At 32.1% G+C, this 18,097-nt stretch overlaps 2 protein-coding genes across 2 annotated transcripts in view; one reads left to right on the forward strand and one right to left on the reverse strand.

Moving 5' to 3' along the window:
- The window catches only part of LOC146998305 (uncharacterized), a 116,651-nt gene that overhangs the window by 11,320 nt on the left and 87,234 nt on the right, over positions 1–18,097 (reverse strand). The window lies entirely within an intron of this gene.
- The window catches only part of LOC118202791 (uncharacterized), a 101,937-nt gene continuing 87,590 nt past the window's right edge, over positions 3,751–18,097 (forward strand). Inside the window, exon 1 of the mRNA XM_085813971.1 lies at positions 3,751–3,971. Coding sequence (XP_085670097.1) covers positions 3,940–3,971 — 32 coding nt within the window. The 5' untranslated portion in view covers positions 3,751–3,939. The remainder of the gene's footprint in view (positions 3,972–18,097) is intronic.

Below are 18,097 nucleotides of genomic sequence, written 5' to 3' on the forward strand. Positions count from 1 at the left end.
TAGCCTAAAGTTTTTTATACACAATCTAAGCATCTTACAAAAATACTAAATCTGCATGTATTTTCATAGATAAATGTGTTTCTTCAAACCCAGTGCAAAGCTAACGTTGAACGGTATATATATATATATATATATTTTTTTTTTCACAAAAACTAAAACCCCCTGTGTATTTCTTTCATAAACTGAAAATAGTTTATTAATGTATGTCTTTCATAAAAGTGAAATCGAGTGAAACAATACTCTGTAAAGTAGAATATATCTGTATTAAACCGCTAAAGCTAAAATGCTACGCTAAAGGACAGCACTAAATTTAGTTCTTGAATGGATGGAAGAAAAGCTTCTTGTCAAATAATAAATCCAATTTATTTCCTTTTTTGTACAAAGTTTTGTTACTTAATACTTTCATTGACTTAATTTTTATTTAGATATAAAGAGAATACAGAGAATCAAACGATGAGAACCAAAATGGTTTAATTCCGTATAACCTTTTAAAAGATCGGATTTTACATTAAGTGTTTCTTAGTATAAAACTTGAATCGAAGTTTAACCTGATTTTTAACCTAATCTTTCCATTCGTAGATCATTAAATTCAAGGGTATCCTTCAAAGCATTATTATACATGGTGATATAATTTCACTTGAACCAGTCTCACGCACAGTATCTCTAAACAAAAGCACTATTATTGGCCGAAAAAGCAGAATGAAACTTTATTTTCTCTATTGTTGTAAAGAGTACTATTTCTGGGTCTGCGGACGATAACCCTCTAAGAATCCTCAGATTAAAGAGAAAATATGTTCAATTCGCTAACCACGGTTAATGGGATAAATAAAACTTGTTCGTCTGAGTTGTTTCAGCTGTTTCTTGTAAGTTTTTATACATAAGCAGATATGCGTAAAATTATTTTCGCTACGATGAACTTCATTAATGTCGTTTACAAACTGGAAATAAAAATTGTAATGCTTTTCTTGTAAATAGCGAAGTTTTACTATAGAATTATGTAACCATTTTTACCGTAATAGCCATTCCAGATAAGAACATCACGAAATAAGAAAGCGAAACAATATTTATCTATTTGTCTCTATCTCATTCTCTCTCTCTATATATGTATATATCTATATATGTGTGTGTTTGTGTAAATACAGAACGGTTTCAGAATTCATTATTACAGTAACTAACTGCAGAAAAATAAAGAAATACTAAACATAACCGAAAAAATTAGTGTTATAACGAAACCATCAATTTCATTTATCACAAAATAAAATGATATGTAGATGTTGAAAGAACCGAACCAAATAACGGTTAGAAGAGAGTTTAGAAGTATACTGCTGCAGTTACAATAAATAAATCCACTTTATCTAGAAAGAAGGATTTAAAGAGCTTAAAAAAAAGATATTTCTAAAAATATGTAATTCATAGCAAATACAGAAGAAAACTGGGAATATTTTTGTAAGAATTTGTTTGTAATTTTTCTCTTTTCTATTACTTTAACTTTCAGACTTTCACTTTGAAAGATTAAAATAAAGATCAAAGAATTTATCTTGATATTGTCTCGACGTGCTTGATGCACCTGGTGGGCGCTTAGACATTTTATCAGGTGCATGCTTTATTATTAAGTAGGAAACAAAAATGTTAAATTTTTGCTTAGATTGTTATAAAAGATATTTGTTGTAATTTATTATAAATAAAAGCTGAGTTTTGTGAGTGCCTTTGATCTCATAATTAGAGACTATAATGCATAACTAAATGAATTATTCTGGCTGTTAAATGAATTTGAAATAACTATTCATGTGATAAAATCCTTATTTAAAGTACGAAACTTTCAAGATAACAGGTTCAGAAATAGATTTTTATTTCCAGACTCTATGGTTATACTATATGTCCTGTAATTAAATTCTGCTTGCCATAGTCAGTTTTAGTTTTTATTTTTGACTATAAGACGCGTTTTTTTCTCATTAAAACATCTCTAAAAACAGGGTATGTTATAGAATCGATAGTGTTCTCAGTTTTATTCTTTTCATCAGTTTTTTAACGTTTTGTATATGGTACGAAACGTTTTATTTGTATGTTAAAACAACATCCCTCAGTAACAAATTTAATAAAGATTTTTTTATAAAAATAGAATATGAATCCTGCTTATTGACTGAAAACCTTTCGCTAATACCTTCTAGAATAAAAATGTGCATCAACAATTTGGGAGCTAATCCCAGAAAGAATGCTGCAATATTATTTTTTAAAAGTTCTTTCAGCTCTAACACTGCAAAAGTAACACTGCAAAAGTAACACTGCAAAAGTAACACTGCACTAACACTAAATAAAGAAACAATGCTTAAACTGTCAAAGAACTTTAAAGAGCAATTAAAAAGAGCAAATAAAATCTGAATTATTTTCTCACGTATGCCAATATATTCATTAATTACAGGACGATCTTAGATGTGTTTATGCAATCATGTCTGGGCATAAAATAAGTTCCTATGTTAGAACTGCCTCGATATCTAAAAAGCGATCAAATTTCAAACGCAAATTTCGATCTGGTGGTAAATTCTTATCTTCTTATCTTAACTTCAGAAGTCACGAAGTTTTGGAATGTTTAATTTTTAAGTCCATTTCGGAAGATTTCACTATTTCATTAATTTTGAGAAATTTCATTATTTTCGTTCCATATTTCGGCATCGTAAGGAAAACAATGAAAAGAAAGACGGAATTTGTGTTCGGGGGAGCGAGTACGGAAGTACAGACAAAGAGAGAGAACGTAAAAGTTTTATTTGTAAATCGGGCAGACCCGATTTTCGACAAAACTAACTTTCGCTTTTCGGTACAACTCAGTTTTTAAAAAGAGATAGTTTGTTAATTGTAGGTTAGTGAAACTTAAGAGAACTGTTTAAAGTGTAATGAAGTTGATTATTCCGGAAAATCAGACTCTGTTATTGATTTTGATACAACTAACAACTGTTTAAAATTATAATCTGTTGTTGATTCATAAAAATATATTAAGAAACATACCTCATGATAAATATAGGTATTATTGTGGTTTTTAAATCAAATGCTGTTAAAATCAAAATATTTATTATGTATCTCTGAATGTTTTACTTTTCTTCTTGGATTTTTTTGAAATGTTTTTCCCCCTGTTGGTAACACAGAATTAAAAGCGAAATTCCAAACCTTCTTAGAAGAATAATAAAAAAATAACGTAGCTTAAATGTGCTTATGGCGCCTTTCAGGTGTTGAGCTACAGCTAGAAACACTAGATCATAACTTTAAAAAAAAATGGTAATTTAAAATGAGAAGAAATGTTTAACTTAAACTAATCCAATACAGTGAGACTGCGTAAATCTTTTCTGATGGCCAATGTCGTGACAAGAATTTATCAAAAATTACAAAATAGAAATTTCCTATGTCACCGAGTATTGTTTCGAAAATCTTTGTTCCATCTGTGCAAACATAAAAAAAAAAACCCTAAACTAATTTATAGACCCTACTCTTCAGCAAGCGAATTCAAATGCATTCGTTCTATTGACGGCTGCCATATTTTATTGTTTTCTCATGCACTTAAAATGCAGTTCCTTTCATTTCCCCCTTTCTTTAAAGCCAAGTCAACTGGGAAATGAAGATCCTTTCTGAAATAATTTCTACGCAACAATCGTTGGGTCAGTGGGTTAGTGAACTGTCTATTTCCAGCGCCCTCTTCTGGCAAAAGATCTTTACTGGAACTTTTTTTTTCTGCTTTGACATAGAAGACCCATTCGACTGATGAAGAATGAAATAAACTTTCTATTGAAATAGGGATATTTCTCTCCTCTCCTCTTCCTCCTCTCCAAAAGTTGTTTGCTTAACACGCGAGTTTTCTTTGCTTATTTTAGCTTAAGGAGAATGATTGGAGAAAGCGTAGTTCTTGAATTAACGGATAGTGGTCAGTGTGTTTGTGTGGTCAGTGCTTAAGACATGAAGCGCAATTTACCTCTGCAAAAGAACAGGTCTGTAATTAGCATTTTTCATTACGTACAAATTATTTGCCGCTTTTTAACAATTTCTATGACAAGTGCGTAAAATATTTGAAAATATAGTTGAATGCAGATGCATATTAGGAAGAATTTTCACTTTCTCTTTCATGATGAAATATACATTTTTTTTAATTGCTTTTTTATTTTAATAGCTGCACTAATTTAAATGTTTACGGTTTTATTAAATTGATTTTAATTTAAAATTTACTCGTATGTTACACAAATAACTCATCTCATATGTTTTAATTTGTTTATTTGAGTAATATTAAGTGCGATACATTCATTAATTTAATTCAAATTATACTTAATAATTCGCTACAATATATATTATAAATATACACCAAAAAAACCTTTGTAATTAAAAAATTTTATAAAGCTTTCTCTTATTTGATAACTTCTATAACAGTTAAAGATTTTCGCAAGTTGGAGCATTTGATATGTAGACGCAAAATTATTGCAAAAGAAAATTAAAATGTGTCTAGCAATTCACGGAACAAAGCTATTTCTCGCACCAATATTTTTAAGTTACGGCCTTATGTATTGTAATCTGCAACATATAAACTACTTTTAATATAAAATTAAGTGCCAGTAGAGTAAAATTTCATGTGTATGTTTTAGCATAACGAAGAAATAAATTAAGAATAATAAAAATATAATTAATTTAAAATTTGCATTTTACAAGGTTTTTTTTATGCTTTTAAATTGAACTGATATAAAGAAAAGACTATTAATCTTATGCTCTCACTTATAGAATTAACAAAAACAGGGAAGTTTATTTTATGTATTGTTACTAAGACTGTAATTTTTATTAATTTTAAGTTAAATGGTATTATATAAGGATAAACGTGCCAAAGGCATTTTATATCTGACTTAAAGCTCAAAATTTTAATTTCATCGAAGTTATATTTGCTCAACTAAATTACTCGTCTTTTGAAGACATAATAAGAAAAGCAAAATTACCTCCATTTTGCATTTTGAGTTTTAAAAATATGACAATGAAGCTTTCTATGCTTTATCTTATTAGCCTTTGTTTATAAAGTATTTGAAAACCTCTGTGTCATTATTTTCTGCAAGAGATAACACAGAGGTGTAAAAAACCTCTGTGCTATCTCCTGCAGAAAAATATCACTAAATTTGATTAATCTTTTATGACGTAATAAGTACGGAAAAGCTGTTTAGAGTTGTAAGAATTTCCATTGATTCTTCGTATTTCTATTATTATTTAAGAAGACAGAGTATGCTTTTTTTTAATTAAAACCTCAACTTTCATTAAATTCTATTAATTAATAATTCTAAATTAAGGATCTTGGTTCAGGATGAAAAATTAAAAGGCAAAGGATGAAAAACGGAAAAAAAAAAAGCAGTTCAGGATAAAAGTAAATATACTATGAATTTTCATCACATGGAATATTTACTTTCTTATCCTTCAAGCATATCTTCAAATTTTATTTCATTTTGTCGGTTAGAAAATTGTTTTATTCACAACGAATTTCGTTGTGTCTTATTTCGTTGTCACACACAACGAATCACACACTTATTTCGTTGTCTGTGAATTATTGTGTCTTAATTAACGAATTTCGTATTAGTTCAATAAAAAATTTTATTTAAACTGCGCAAATTTACTTAAACATATTTTGAAAATTTGATATCAAAATAAAATTTACGACAGAGTAATAATAGACGTTTATACGTTGTATATCAGGCAGCTAAGAATTAAGACTATTATTTTATATTATACAAGTGAGAGTCTTAATTCCTTTTGTAATAGGTAATACTAGTATTATTTGACTTAACAGGTACTAAACTAAATATGATTTTAGTCGTCTTTCCGTTTTCGATTTGACTTACTTTAAAATATTAAAAAAACTATTTTTTGACTTCAGTACTGTACAGGTCCAAATGTAAGCTGATGCCTTCATCTTTAAAATTCAGTTTCAGAAATTGTTTTCTTAAAAAAAATGATGCGTAGCTAAATATCTAAAAATAAATTTTAAGATTTTGGCAGTATAAAAGTGCCGGTTCACGAAGAGGAGGCGGAGGAGTGGAGTCTGCTAACTGAAAAGGGAAAGAATTTTTTAAGTATTAATTCAGTTGATAAATATATGTTTACCCGTTTGAGGGATTCGAACCAGTAACAAAAGGAATTTACAGGGTAGTACTATGATTGAGTGCTTCAAAGCACTACCCCATCTCTAATAACTTATTGGCAAAAAAATAAATATGTTAAAAATATTTTTTTAGAATTATCCCCACCACCACCCGGTGCAGTCTTAACAATAAAGTTTAAAATCGATAACATTTTCTGGAAACAAATTTTAAAAAACGTCGACAATCAAGTTTAAAATAGAAAAATCTATACATAAATTTGTGCAAGCTTTCCATAACATTTTTAGAAGGCCGAACACTATACTAAAATATTTTAACACTATACTGTTGCGTTCTACGGGTTTGTGGATTTGGAGTGACTAATGACAACAGTTGAAGAAGAAACAAAACATAATTTATTCGCCAGTGTTACACAGAACAGTTCCAAAAACACGTTTACTGTCGTCGAAAAACTGCGATAAACACCCTGAAACAATCAGCAACGCGGCTTTCAGGCTACAGTGGTGAAGACAGCTTCTCGGCAAAGCACTAAAGTGCAGCTCTCGAGTCAGCTGATCACTCTCGAGCTCTCTGAACTCAAGACACTACTACTGAACTGAACATACTGCAGATACAACGCTGAAGACAGCTTCGCTGCAAAGCATTAAAGTACAGCTCCCGACTCAGTCGATAGCTCTGGAGCTGCTCTCTGAACTGAACATACGGTAAACCCGAAAAACTAATAAGAATTCGTTTTGAACCGATTTAAAATTCGTTAATGTTTTACAAAATAGGAATTCGATAATAAAACCAAATCGAAATTCAAAATTAGGCTTCCAGTTGCCCATTTTCGGGTAGAGGAATACGTTATTCAAAATTTGATGGCTTTAGGTGTTGTTGTGTTTTCGTAACGCGAGAAAAGCGAAGAACATACACACATTCATCTAGATTCTTCATTGTTTAATTTCTTTAAATATAGTACAGGGCGATAACATTTGCTAGCAACAATTTGAAAAGTGAAACTGACATTTATAGTGAACCGACGCAAAATGCCCTTTCGAGACTAGTATCCCTTCTGGACTGACGAACCGTTGCGCTAATTAGTCGATAACTCGGGCAATTCAGTCATTATTTATTGATAGATGAAATCATTCGGCGGGATCGAATATATTGAACCATTTCAATGGTTATTTACCAGAGCGAGTTGGAAAACTTTTCAAGGTTTAAATACAACCACATCATAAAAATCATCGTAAATTTACAACCCTTCAAAAATTCGGGGGGGGGGGAAGTCTATTACATAGAATCTGTTTTAATGCGAATAACGTAAAATGAGGTTTTAGTATACATTCCTCTTCGAACGAAATGAAATACAGTATTTTCAAATGTTTAGCGGTGTAATACTTACATATCAAATATGTGCATATTTATTTGCATGAGTTTTTGCCGGAGGAATTTCGTTCAGCGTACTCTATTGGGTGATTGTGTTTGATTACGAGGATAACCAGCGGAGGCATCTATTCTGATGCATACAATAGCCTGTCTTCTCTACAAGAAGTATACTCGTAACTGATGAATACATTTCCTGGCATTCTTTGAAGTCACTAGTTCAAGTTCAAATGTATAACCCTCATTTCCTTCACCCACTTATTTCTTCTTAATATTTTACAGATTCTTCTTAACCTGAAATCATCGACAAAATTTGCCTGATCCTTTTTTTTTATTATTATTATTTGTGCTGCTCTGTGACCATTTGTATCATCATCGATTTAAAACGGTTAACCTATATTTATAGAAAATGAAGTAGTGTCTTTCTTCCTTGTGTATTTTTTAAAGGTGCATTTTAATATTTTTCTTTTTAACATTGTTTTGACATTCTTTCTAACATTTTATAGCTGATAGCTAAACATCCCGTATCCGACGACTAGTCAAGTACACAACTAAAAATTTTAGCTTGCTGTTTATCAAATATCTGAACTGAGTTTTTTAAAGAGAATTGTAAGAATTTTTCATGAACATCATCATAAGTTCTTATTCCATCTAATTAATTAAATCTTAAAAACTTCAGAAGTTACTCATTCATATTAGTATAATAGTCAAGTGCCAAAAGTTGGTTCTTAAAAGCAATGAAAGTTACCACCATTCTCGAAAAACCTGAATATTTTTATCAATTTTTGTTGAAAGGTATTTCGTTTGAACAGCATCACACACTTTATGAAATCCACTGCTTTCTTAAAATTGTACATGTTCATCGATGGCTTTACAATATCGTTTTCAGTTTGAAACAAGAGAGAAAAGTTGTTTCGTAAACAAGCTAAATATCTTGTAGGGCTCTGTTGTATCTAGAAGCGCTTGTGCCAATGGCCTGAAAACCTACTAGACTGAAAGCAAGTTATCGCTTAGTCTGAAACAAATGACCAAGACATAAAAAGCTCAAAATCACCTTTTTGGCTTAAGTCTGAATGAACTGAAAGCATTGCTTGCGCGACAGATGAACCTCCACGTGGTAATTTAAATTAGCATAAAACAACATACATTCAAATGCTGGTAACATAGTCTGAGACTACAGCTCAGAATAAACTACTTAGACTGGTTCAAAGTAGTAGCGCGTATTTGAAACGTCGGCTAGCAAGGTGCTAAAGCCGGAGATAAACTAAGGCAGAGCTTGCACTAGTAAATATAACAGAAAGACGAGGCTGCCAGAAGCTCCAACTCTAAACAATCAAATCCTCGGCTTAAATAATCAACAATAAAACTGTATTATGGTAAGCGCTACGTAACGAAGAAGTTATAGTGAAGATTGAGATCATAATAACTAGTTAATTAATATACAGCCTTTTAATATTCCAAATAATGTTTAAGTAATTTTGTAATTAGGTTATTTCGAAGCAGTTGTGAAAAATGAGCAATTCCCTCGCCGGGAATCGAACCACGGACCTCTGGAATACGCGCCCAGCGTGCTGACCGCTACACTACGAAGGCATGCTAAGACGGCAGGAGAAATACCTTATAATTTCTTCATTTCCTTTGGTGTCCGAAAATGTTAGCATTTGCTTTTGTGAGGTCTTTTAAATGCAGCATTATACAGAGTTTATAACTGTATTTTTAAATTGATAAAATCATTATAGAGAATCCTACAGTATGCAACTATGACATGTTTTGATAAGCAGATTCATTGTTGCCTAGAACGATGCTACATAAAATAGTAGTGTTGAAATTAAATAGTTAATTGCAAAGTATATCTTTAATAATCTATTTCAGACGCAGAATGTAATTAAGAAAATTAAAAATTCTTTCATTTTAATGTGGTCATGAAAGAATTTTCTATTATATTATAACTGCGAGAAATGACACAGTAGACATTTTTATTCTGATTTAGCGATTAAGAAACTTGTTCCTATAATGAAAAACTCTGAAGTATACTTTAAGTGTGCACAAACACGAAACTTAAAAAAATATGCTTAATGTTAGGCCTTTTAAATGATCTGCTAAGCCTTTCCGTTATACGGCAACTTGTCTAAAACAAGAGGCTTACTTAAAGTTTTAAATTAGCGTATAATATTTTAAGGTATTCGCCGAATGAATGGCATTCTCATTTAAGCAGCGACTTAAATAAATTGCATCGACTGTACCGATAACAGATGATTCAATATTGCAATAGTTACAATTATTGTCTTACTTTTTATTGTAGCATTTTAAAAAACAGGATAAGGTATTTCTCCCGCCTTCTTAGCGTGCATTCGTGGTGTAGTGGTCTGCACGCTGGGCGCGTATTCCAGAGGTCCGTGGTTCGATTCCCGGCGAAGGCGTTGCTCATTTTTCACTTCTCCTGCTTTCAAAAAAAAAATATTTAATACCTCTACAACAGTAACGCTTTTTACTCAAAAGATACATAATAAATCTAATTTTTACATTATAAAAGATCCTGTTCCTTTCATTAAAAGGAAAATATCGTGAAAAAATATATATAAACAACGTAATAAACGTCGGTGCTATTTATTATTGGATTCTATCGCTTTATGATAATGACCCAATGATAGTATAATAATCTAAATTTCTTATCTAATCCATCCATCAAATTTGAATTCGTGAATAGGCGAAAATACGTGAAAAGATCATATGTGAATTAGATGCGATTTATAATATTTGTGACATAAAACTCAAATAATATACAAAGGAAGGTCCAAAAGTAACGCAGGCTGTTTTCCCCCTCCAGAAAATTTAATAAATGCGTTTATCTGCATTGTGTAAGATATAGGTATTACTGTATTCAATACCGTATTCCTCACTTTGCCAGTAATAATAGATTGACAAAACTAAATATATACACCGTGAAATTACGTGCCTTAACTGTCACTCCTTTCATTTATCCTAAAAAATCGCGTAACACCAGTTTTAGTGTTGTTTTGTCCACCAGAATCCATTATCGTATCGTATAACCTTCTGCTGACTACTTCAGCCGCATATAAACAATGGCTCTGGTTGATTCGTTTTAGTACATTTAGATACGAAAAATCATTTTCAAAAAAGGCCCTGAATTTCAATTTTTGTTTTACTTAGCTTACAGAAGAAGAATTATGGATAATTATTTTTCAATTTCCACATTCTTATGTTTCAGTTGACGCGCGGTTGAGCTATTTAACATTATTTGCTAGTAGTGATTCCGATTGACAACTGAATTTAATGAAATCGATTTTTTGCTGCTTTTCGAGTCTTGATTCAGGGGATGCTAGATACTAAAAAGCAGTAAAATGATTAATTTATTTTAAAATAGGCAACAACTGAATTTTTGAAGAAGAAAACGATTTAAAGTTGAATTTCTTTAAAGACGACGAAAAGCATCTCAGCTTCTCAATATGTAGGAATTCTCTTCACTCTAACAAAGCTTTTTTAATCTTTTAAGAAATTATGAAGGAAAGAAATTTGGTTTTGCCTCTTTTTTTCTCAATTTTACAGGTTGAAGCCAGAAGATAAGAGCAAACTCTATTATTTATTTGCTGATTCTTCCTTCTTTCTAACTGGCAATTCAGTTATAGAACTCTTTTCAGTAAAGGAATTCTGTAATTCTCGCAGATGCCCCAGAAGCTCGAGAACAGTTCATTTACCTCAAGAACGCCTGAATTTTAACAAAAGTTTAACGGATTAGATCAAAGGTGCTCATTCTAAGATGGCAACCCTCTTTGAGCTCGCAGGCGTTCATTATGAGGTCAGCAGAGTTTTCTTTCGATAGCGTTTCTGTTTCAATAAATATTATTTGCTATTTCTAGCTTTATATGAAACCTTTGATCTCTTTGATTGCCAATATGTTAATTAATACTTTTTAAAAATGAATGTATAAAAATGTAAATTTTACTCTTTTCTTTTATTTACGTGATTACGGCTTAAGGATCTAAAAAATAAAATAATTTTTCAAAGTGTATGGTAATGATACAATGCCTACAATTACGTAGGTTGTTAAGACTGAAAAATAAGTTATTTGGTTTTTCAATCATAAATAATGAAAACTTCGTTCTGAATATCACTGCAATAGTTTTTGTCTAGTGAAATCCTTTTCTCTTTTACATAAACTATATCCAAATTATGGTCTGAGAGCCAGTTGAATCTAAAGAGCAATCAGTTTCTTTCCTCTCTATTTTCAACATTTTCTTGTGCATTTCCTTCTTCTTTTCAACATTCTTCATATATTTAATATATTTTTCAAAAAATTGATTTTTTTTCCCTTTCCTTGCATCAAAATAAACTCTTAACATGCATGGGAGTTATTAGAAAGAGATATACGTTTTAATGAATTATCCTTTGGTAGTAGTGTAATAAGAATCAATATTTTGATTCTTGGAAGGTTAAATAAGAATCGCATTCGGGTCAACAACGATGGGACTTCTAATTTTATTGCATCGCTCTTAACTGATGATAATATTATAAGTGATAATATTATTGTTGCGATCTACGGCGTCATGGATTTGAAGTAATTGATGGCACATGATGAAGAGTCAAAACACAATTTATTCACCAGTAGGCACTATTACACAGGACAGTTCCAAAGACATGTTTGCACCCGTCGAAAAACTACGACAAACACGCTGAAACAATCAACATTACAGCCTTCAGGCTGTAACACTGCGAAGACAGCTTCACGACAAAGCACTAAGATACTACTGCTACTCTCTCACAGGACATGCTTAAGTTTCCTTCTTATTTTCTCAGCAAACATTTGTTAGTTAATTAAAAATATGAAAGTAAAAATTATCTTTCTTTTCATCTTGCGTTCACAAATTATTATGGGAATATCCATTTACAGTTATTAAAGCCTGAAAAAAGCATGTCTGCGATGTTATCGTCATGCGATCATTTGAAGATACTTTATTTTTTACCACGATATTTTCGACGGTGATGTTTTTAAACTGAGAAGCTTTTGAACCTCTTTATTTTCGACGATGATATTTTGTACCACGATGTTTTAGAACTGCGATGTTTTCTCCCACGATGTTTTGTAGCACGACGTTTTCGCCTTGCGTTGTTTTATCCGCGACGTTTTCGTCCGCGATGTTTTTGCCGCAATGTTATCGGCAGACACCGGACAGGCAGGCTATACATAGCTTTAGCCTACGTTCAATAATATTGTCAAGAAAACCACTAAAAATGTGTTCTAGAATGTTCTCGCTCCATCTATTACATATCGCCAATTCTGTCACCATTTCGCGCCAAATCTTTCAACTTTGCCTTTTCCTGCAACCCTAACCCTAGTTTGCGAGTAGCTATCTCATCGCTCAGCCGGTGGGCATTTCGCAACGTTATGGTTTGGTTTATTTAATTACGGCAAAGCTCACTAGGGCTATCTGCCTAAGGGAAGGGATGCCTTCGTGGAGGACTTTCTAAGGGAAACTGGCTCGTATATACGTTACACGTGGGGAAAACCACGAAAACGCCCATGCAGCCAGCCTGTTAGCGGGATTCGAACCTCGGACCGAACCGTGAATCAGAGATATTCACAACGAATGAAAACTATTTAAGGTACATCTTTAACACATGCATTTTGGTGAAAATATATTTTGAGCTTTTCATATAATGTTAATACTTTTTTTTCCCCCAAATCCTGGTGAAAATTTTCCATTATCTCATTTAGAACCTGAGAAAAATATATTTTTACATAATGTACGTTGTAATATGTTTTTTGGAGGGGGGGAAATGAGAGTATTGCGTTCTACATATCGAAAGTTAAATAAAAAGATTTTTTCTGTTATTCCTTCTTTAATTTTGCTCTCATATAAGATTCTATAAATAATAAAAATATATTAATAAATGTATAACTTAAATATTTAAATCTATACATTCTTATTCTCTTAGGTAGCATAAACTAATGAGCTCTCAAAAGACTGTATGAGGAATTATCCTCAGGTCTTAACACAACAGAATAGTCAAAAGATGGGTATAAAGAACCCTTTATTCAATCACATATACGTACATACTTGAACAGATGGCCCCACTTACATAAACCCAACACTTCTGGCTTAACTCAAACAAGTAAATGTTGAACTTAAAATAAAACTTAATTAAATTAACCAAACGGCTCCCAGGCTAAATTAACATATAGGAGGGCTCTGACCCGTAGAAGCCGGTGGAAACAAGTCCAATGGCTAGAAGCACTCAACGCCACAAAACCAAATCGCTAGTAAGTAGCGATTTGATTTTGTGGTCAGTAGCGATTTGATTAAGTAAGTATCACTAGTAAGTTGCGATTTGATTAAGAAAAGTAACAATGTGACCTTTAAGCAATTTATCTCCCGACACCTTCGCTTAAATAGCACTTTTTACTCCTTCAGTTTGGATACACGCACGCTACCTCATTACCATTCTGGTAGGAAAGCCTGGTGAAAACGAGGCTGAAAGGAAAGTTACTTTAACTGAAAATTAACTGTTAGCGAAACTAAATAAATCTTCACAAGTGTATCTCCCCCCAATCCGAACCCTGTTAATAGACCTCACCAAAATGCAGATTAACAGTTTGTTTAAGTTGAGATATTCGCTGAATCAAAATAATAAGTTTCTTTTGATTTGAATTACTTCCATAAACGGTTTGTTGCCTAAAATAAGTGATAAAATAGATAACAGCACAGTGGTAAATTGCTTAAAATGTTATAACACAATTTAAAAAATCAATTCGCTGAACTAAAATTATTTTAGGAGGCTGTTCTACCGAACCGGTGAAACCGGCTAAACCCTAACAATGCCATTCTCCCTTTCGCTACAACTGCATTGAACATAGCATATAAACCCTAGTATAACCTTCTTACATATAAAAATGTGAGAAATTTTATAATGTGTGTAATCGGGGGAATGTGTATTTTTAGTGTTTTCTTTTGGTATTGATTTTAAATCTTTTCATATACTACTAGTATAGGGACTTCAATTTCATTGCGTACTCTTATTTTTGCACAAAAATGTATGAAGCTTATAGATGATTACAATGTTAATGTTCGTAAATACCATCACGTAATACCATACGTAATAATCATCAAATGTTTTATCAATACTGTAGTCTTGCAAAAAGGATATGAAAAGTATCTTTAAGCAGCATGTACGAATCAACTTATAAGGCATTTTCTCCTTTCTTTCCGCATGCCTTCGTGGTGCACTTGGAAGCATACTCGATGCACATTCGAGATCCAGTGTTCGAGTCTCGGTAGGGGCATTGCCCATTTTTCAAGTCTCCTGTTTTAAAATAACCTAATGACTGGTCTGTTCTGGTAGAAATGTAGTGGGACACTCAATGTTTACTATAAATAATGTAAGTATAGTCCCACCACACTTCGATCTAGAGAAAGCCCAAAAGATCACAGGGCTCACCGAGCTATCGTGGCTCGAAACATTTGTTTCACCTCACACCGACAGTCCCGACACCTTCCGTGAGCCCCGGAACTTCCAACCAAGATTCCGGACATTTATTAAAATTTCGAAAATATATACAAAAATGTACATAACATTTAACAGATGGCGCCATTGCACTTACATGCTTTGGATACATATCTAGTTCCGACTTGTACAATTTGGTCTTGGTGGTAGCAATACATATATATTTGGTATAATACATATATATTTGGTATAATACAATTGATATAATTAATACAATGCAATTTGGACTAGTTATGAATAGATGGTATAGTTTTGAGAATTTAAATTAATTAGTACAGTACTTAAATGAATAGTACAATTTAGTGTTTCATTAATTTAATATATAACACAATGTAAAATTCAATTTAGTTTAGTATAGTAATTCAATATAAATATTCTAACCTAATGACTGTACAATGGTGCCCAAACTAAAAGGTGGTAGGCGATAATTTGTCACCACCAAGATTTGATAATTGAGTACCCTAATTCCCAGTCGCCCTTTAAAAGGAAGATCATGTAAGGTATTTTCTCCCTCCTTTCCGCATGCCTTCGTCGTGTAACTGGAAGCATACTCGACGCCTATTCGAGGGGTCAGGATTCAAGTCCAGGCGAGGGCGTTGCACATTTTTTACGTCTCCTGCTTCAAAATACCCTAATGGCTCTACAAATTATATACCACTACAATTTGAAAGATACATTAAAGATGCAATGTTTAATCCATTCTTGGTACCACCACTTTATTTTATTCTATTTTACTGAATTTCAAGATAAAAAAACATTCTCGGCGAATTAAACTCGCAAGATAAGTATCTAATGTCCCAATTTATAAGTTCCAATTTTTTTACAATTAAGATATAATAAATCTTTTTTCTAATTATTTCCATCCAAATGTTGTTTCATATTTCATTTTCAGCTCAGCTTTATTTGATTTATTTAAAAATCATTCTGGATCTCTGAAGTATTCAGGTTACACACCATGGGAAAAAAAAGTTGAGAAATGTGTTAAAATGTGGTATTTGTGTCTCAATTATGAAGTTTTACCAGATGCCAAGTTGTAAAGCTTTTTTAAAAAAGATGCATCACATTAGCCTTTAATATTTTTTATAAATATTTATTAAAAATTATCATGCACTAGGAAAATAATTTGTTTGATTGAATACAGCAGAGCACACAACACAAAGAAGTGAAAAGGTGAATTCCATTTACTGTCACCATACGGAAACAAATTAATCATGCAATACGAGGAAGAAAGAGAAACCATCGAACTCATGCGACCTGACTCTTAGGCTACCTCTTCATTCGTTTTGGTCACGATCTGGATCAATCAGCAGTCACGGATAACGCTACTATAAGCTTTTTAGACTAGTCATATTGTGGAGAATGTCCACGGTATTTAATGTATAAGAAATTATAATAATAATTTATTTTAATCATATATATATATATATATGTGGGTGGGTGGGTGTAATAAGAAAAGGACTTTGCAATATTAATGGTGTAGAACGTAGAAGGCAAGAATTTTGATTGCGTAGAATGCTAATCCATAATGAAAAGGAAACTGGCAGCCGAGGAAGATTAAATCTTCATTTTCAGTAAACATGTTGCGGCCACAAACAACTTGGCACATTATTTTGTGTCTATTTGAAAATGTTATCAGGATTACTATTTCTTCTAATCTGATTGGCAAATATGTGGGTGTCCTGAGTAGAACAGTGAATTTGCTTTAAACTATGTCCGGTGAAATTGTAGAAGATGTGACAAGATGTTAAGGGTTTAATTATTCTTTATTCTTCACAGTTTACAGCTGCTCCCGCACATCTGGATACAAAGACCAGTACTTGTTGTTTGAACGTAAAAAAAATAAGAAATACAAACTAACGAAATTTAAATAAGAGCTAAACTCAAATGCTTTACAAAGACTAGTAACGCGAGAATTGGCCTTTTAATCTTTACGTATATAATACGCAGAAATGCAGGAAATATACGTCTTCAATATCAAGAGGACTCAATTTCTGGCTTTAAATGCGGACAGCTACTGACTGAAAAGCGGGCGTGAAATAAGGTGACGGGAAGTCTCTCTTTCTAACTCTTCTTGACTAAATGCCACAACTTAAATACTTAACAGTTTGCAAGCTCAATTTGCATATTAAAACTAACCGCTTTGTTCTGGCCGGAAGAGGAAAATAAGAGGGGACAGTAAAGTTTTAAAATAAAATAAACGTTAGTAAAACTTAAAATCCTTACAATATTTACATTTTTGATAGATTTGCAATAAGAAGGGAGCAGCAGATAGCAGTCCATCTGGGCCGAAGAATAGAATGTAAGTGCGTTATGTTCTGGATGAAATCTTATTTCAGACTGAGTTGGTTTTGGTTCTTAATGCATTTTGATTGGATAATTAATACTTCTGTAAAATTATTATTGGATGTTTTAGTTCCATTGGCATCATCAGAATTATGTAAGAGGCATATGACATGGATTAGTCCCGAAATGACGCAGTGAAAAGGGATATTACTCTTTTTAGAACACACAGGAAGAATTAATTTACTTTGCTAATTTAAATTATAATTTATGTTTTACATATTCTTTATTTTTCTTATACATATATTCCTTTCTGTAGACAAAATTTGAGATACAAGATAAATTTAATTTCATTCTAAAGGACTTCCCAACCATAACGAGGGAAAAAATTTGAAATGAGACGCATTTTTCTTCAAGGAAATGAAAACATACAGATTTAAAAGTAACCAGAAGGAGAAATGTTAAAAGATCGTATTTATGCGACCTTAAGCCGCCCCCCCCTTTTTTTTTTTTGGCTATATTAGTGTCGCTAGAATAGTCTAGCGAGTCTTAAAATCGATGGTACGTAACAGCCGCAGAGTGTTTCAAATTAGTAGTTATTTTGAATAATTTGGATTAATCAAATCACTAATTTACATACATGTACTATTACTGTTAATAAATCGAAGTCGTTTATTAAAAAAATTTGCTAAATACATTTTAATGTAGTGTTTGGTTTTTGGTTGAGAACGAGGCTGCCTACCAAAGGAGAGTACTTGATGTAAATGAAACATAAATTTTAATGTAGTATTTGGTTTTTGGTTGAGAACGAGGCTGCCTACCAA

This window comes from Stegodyphus dumicola, chromosome 3, assembly GCF_044657685.1.
Source record: "Stegodyphus dumicola isolate Sdum_Otavi_A_Nest chromosome 3, ASM4465768v1".
In the NCBI taxonomy this organism is placed as follows: Eukaryota; Metazoa; Arthropoda; class Arachnida; order Araneae; family Eresidae; genus Stegodyphus; species Stegodyphus dumicola.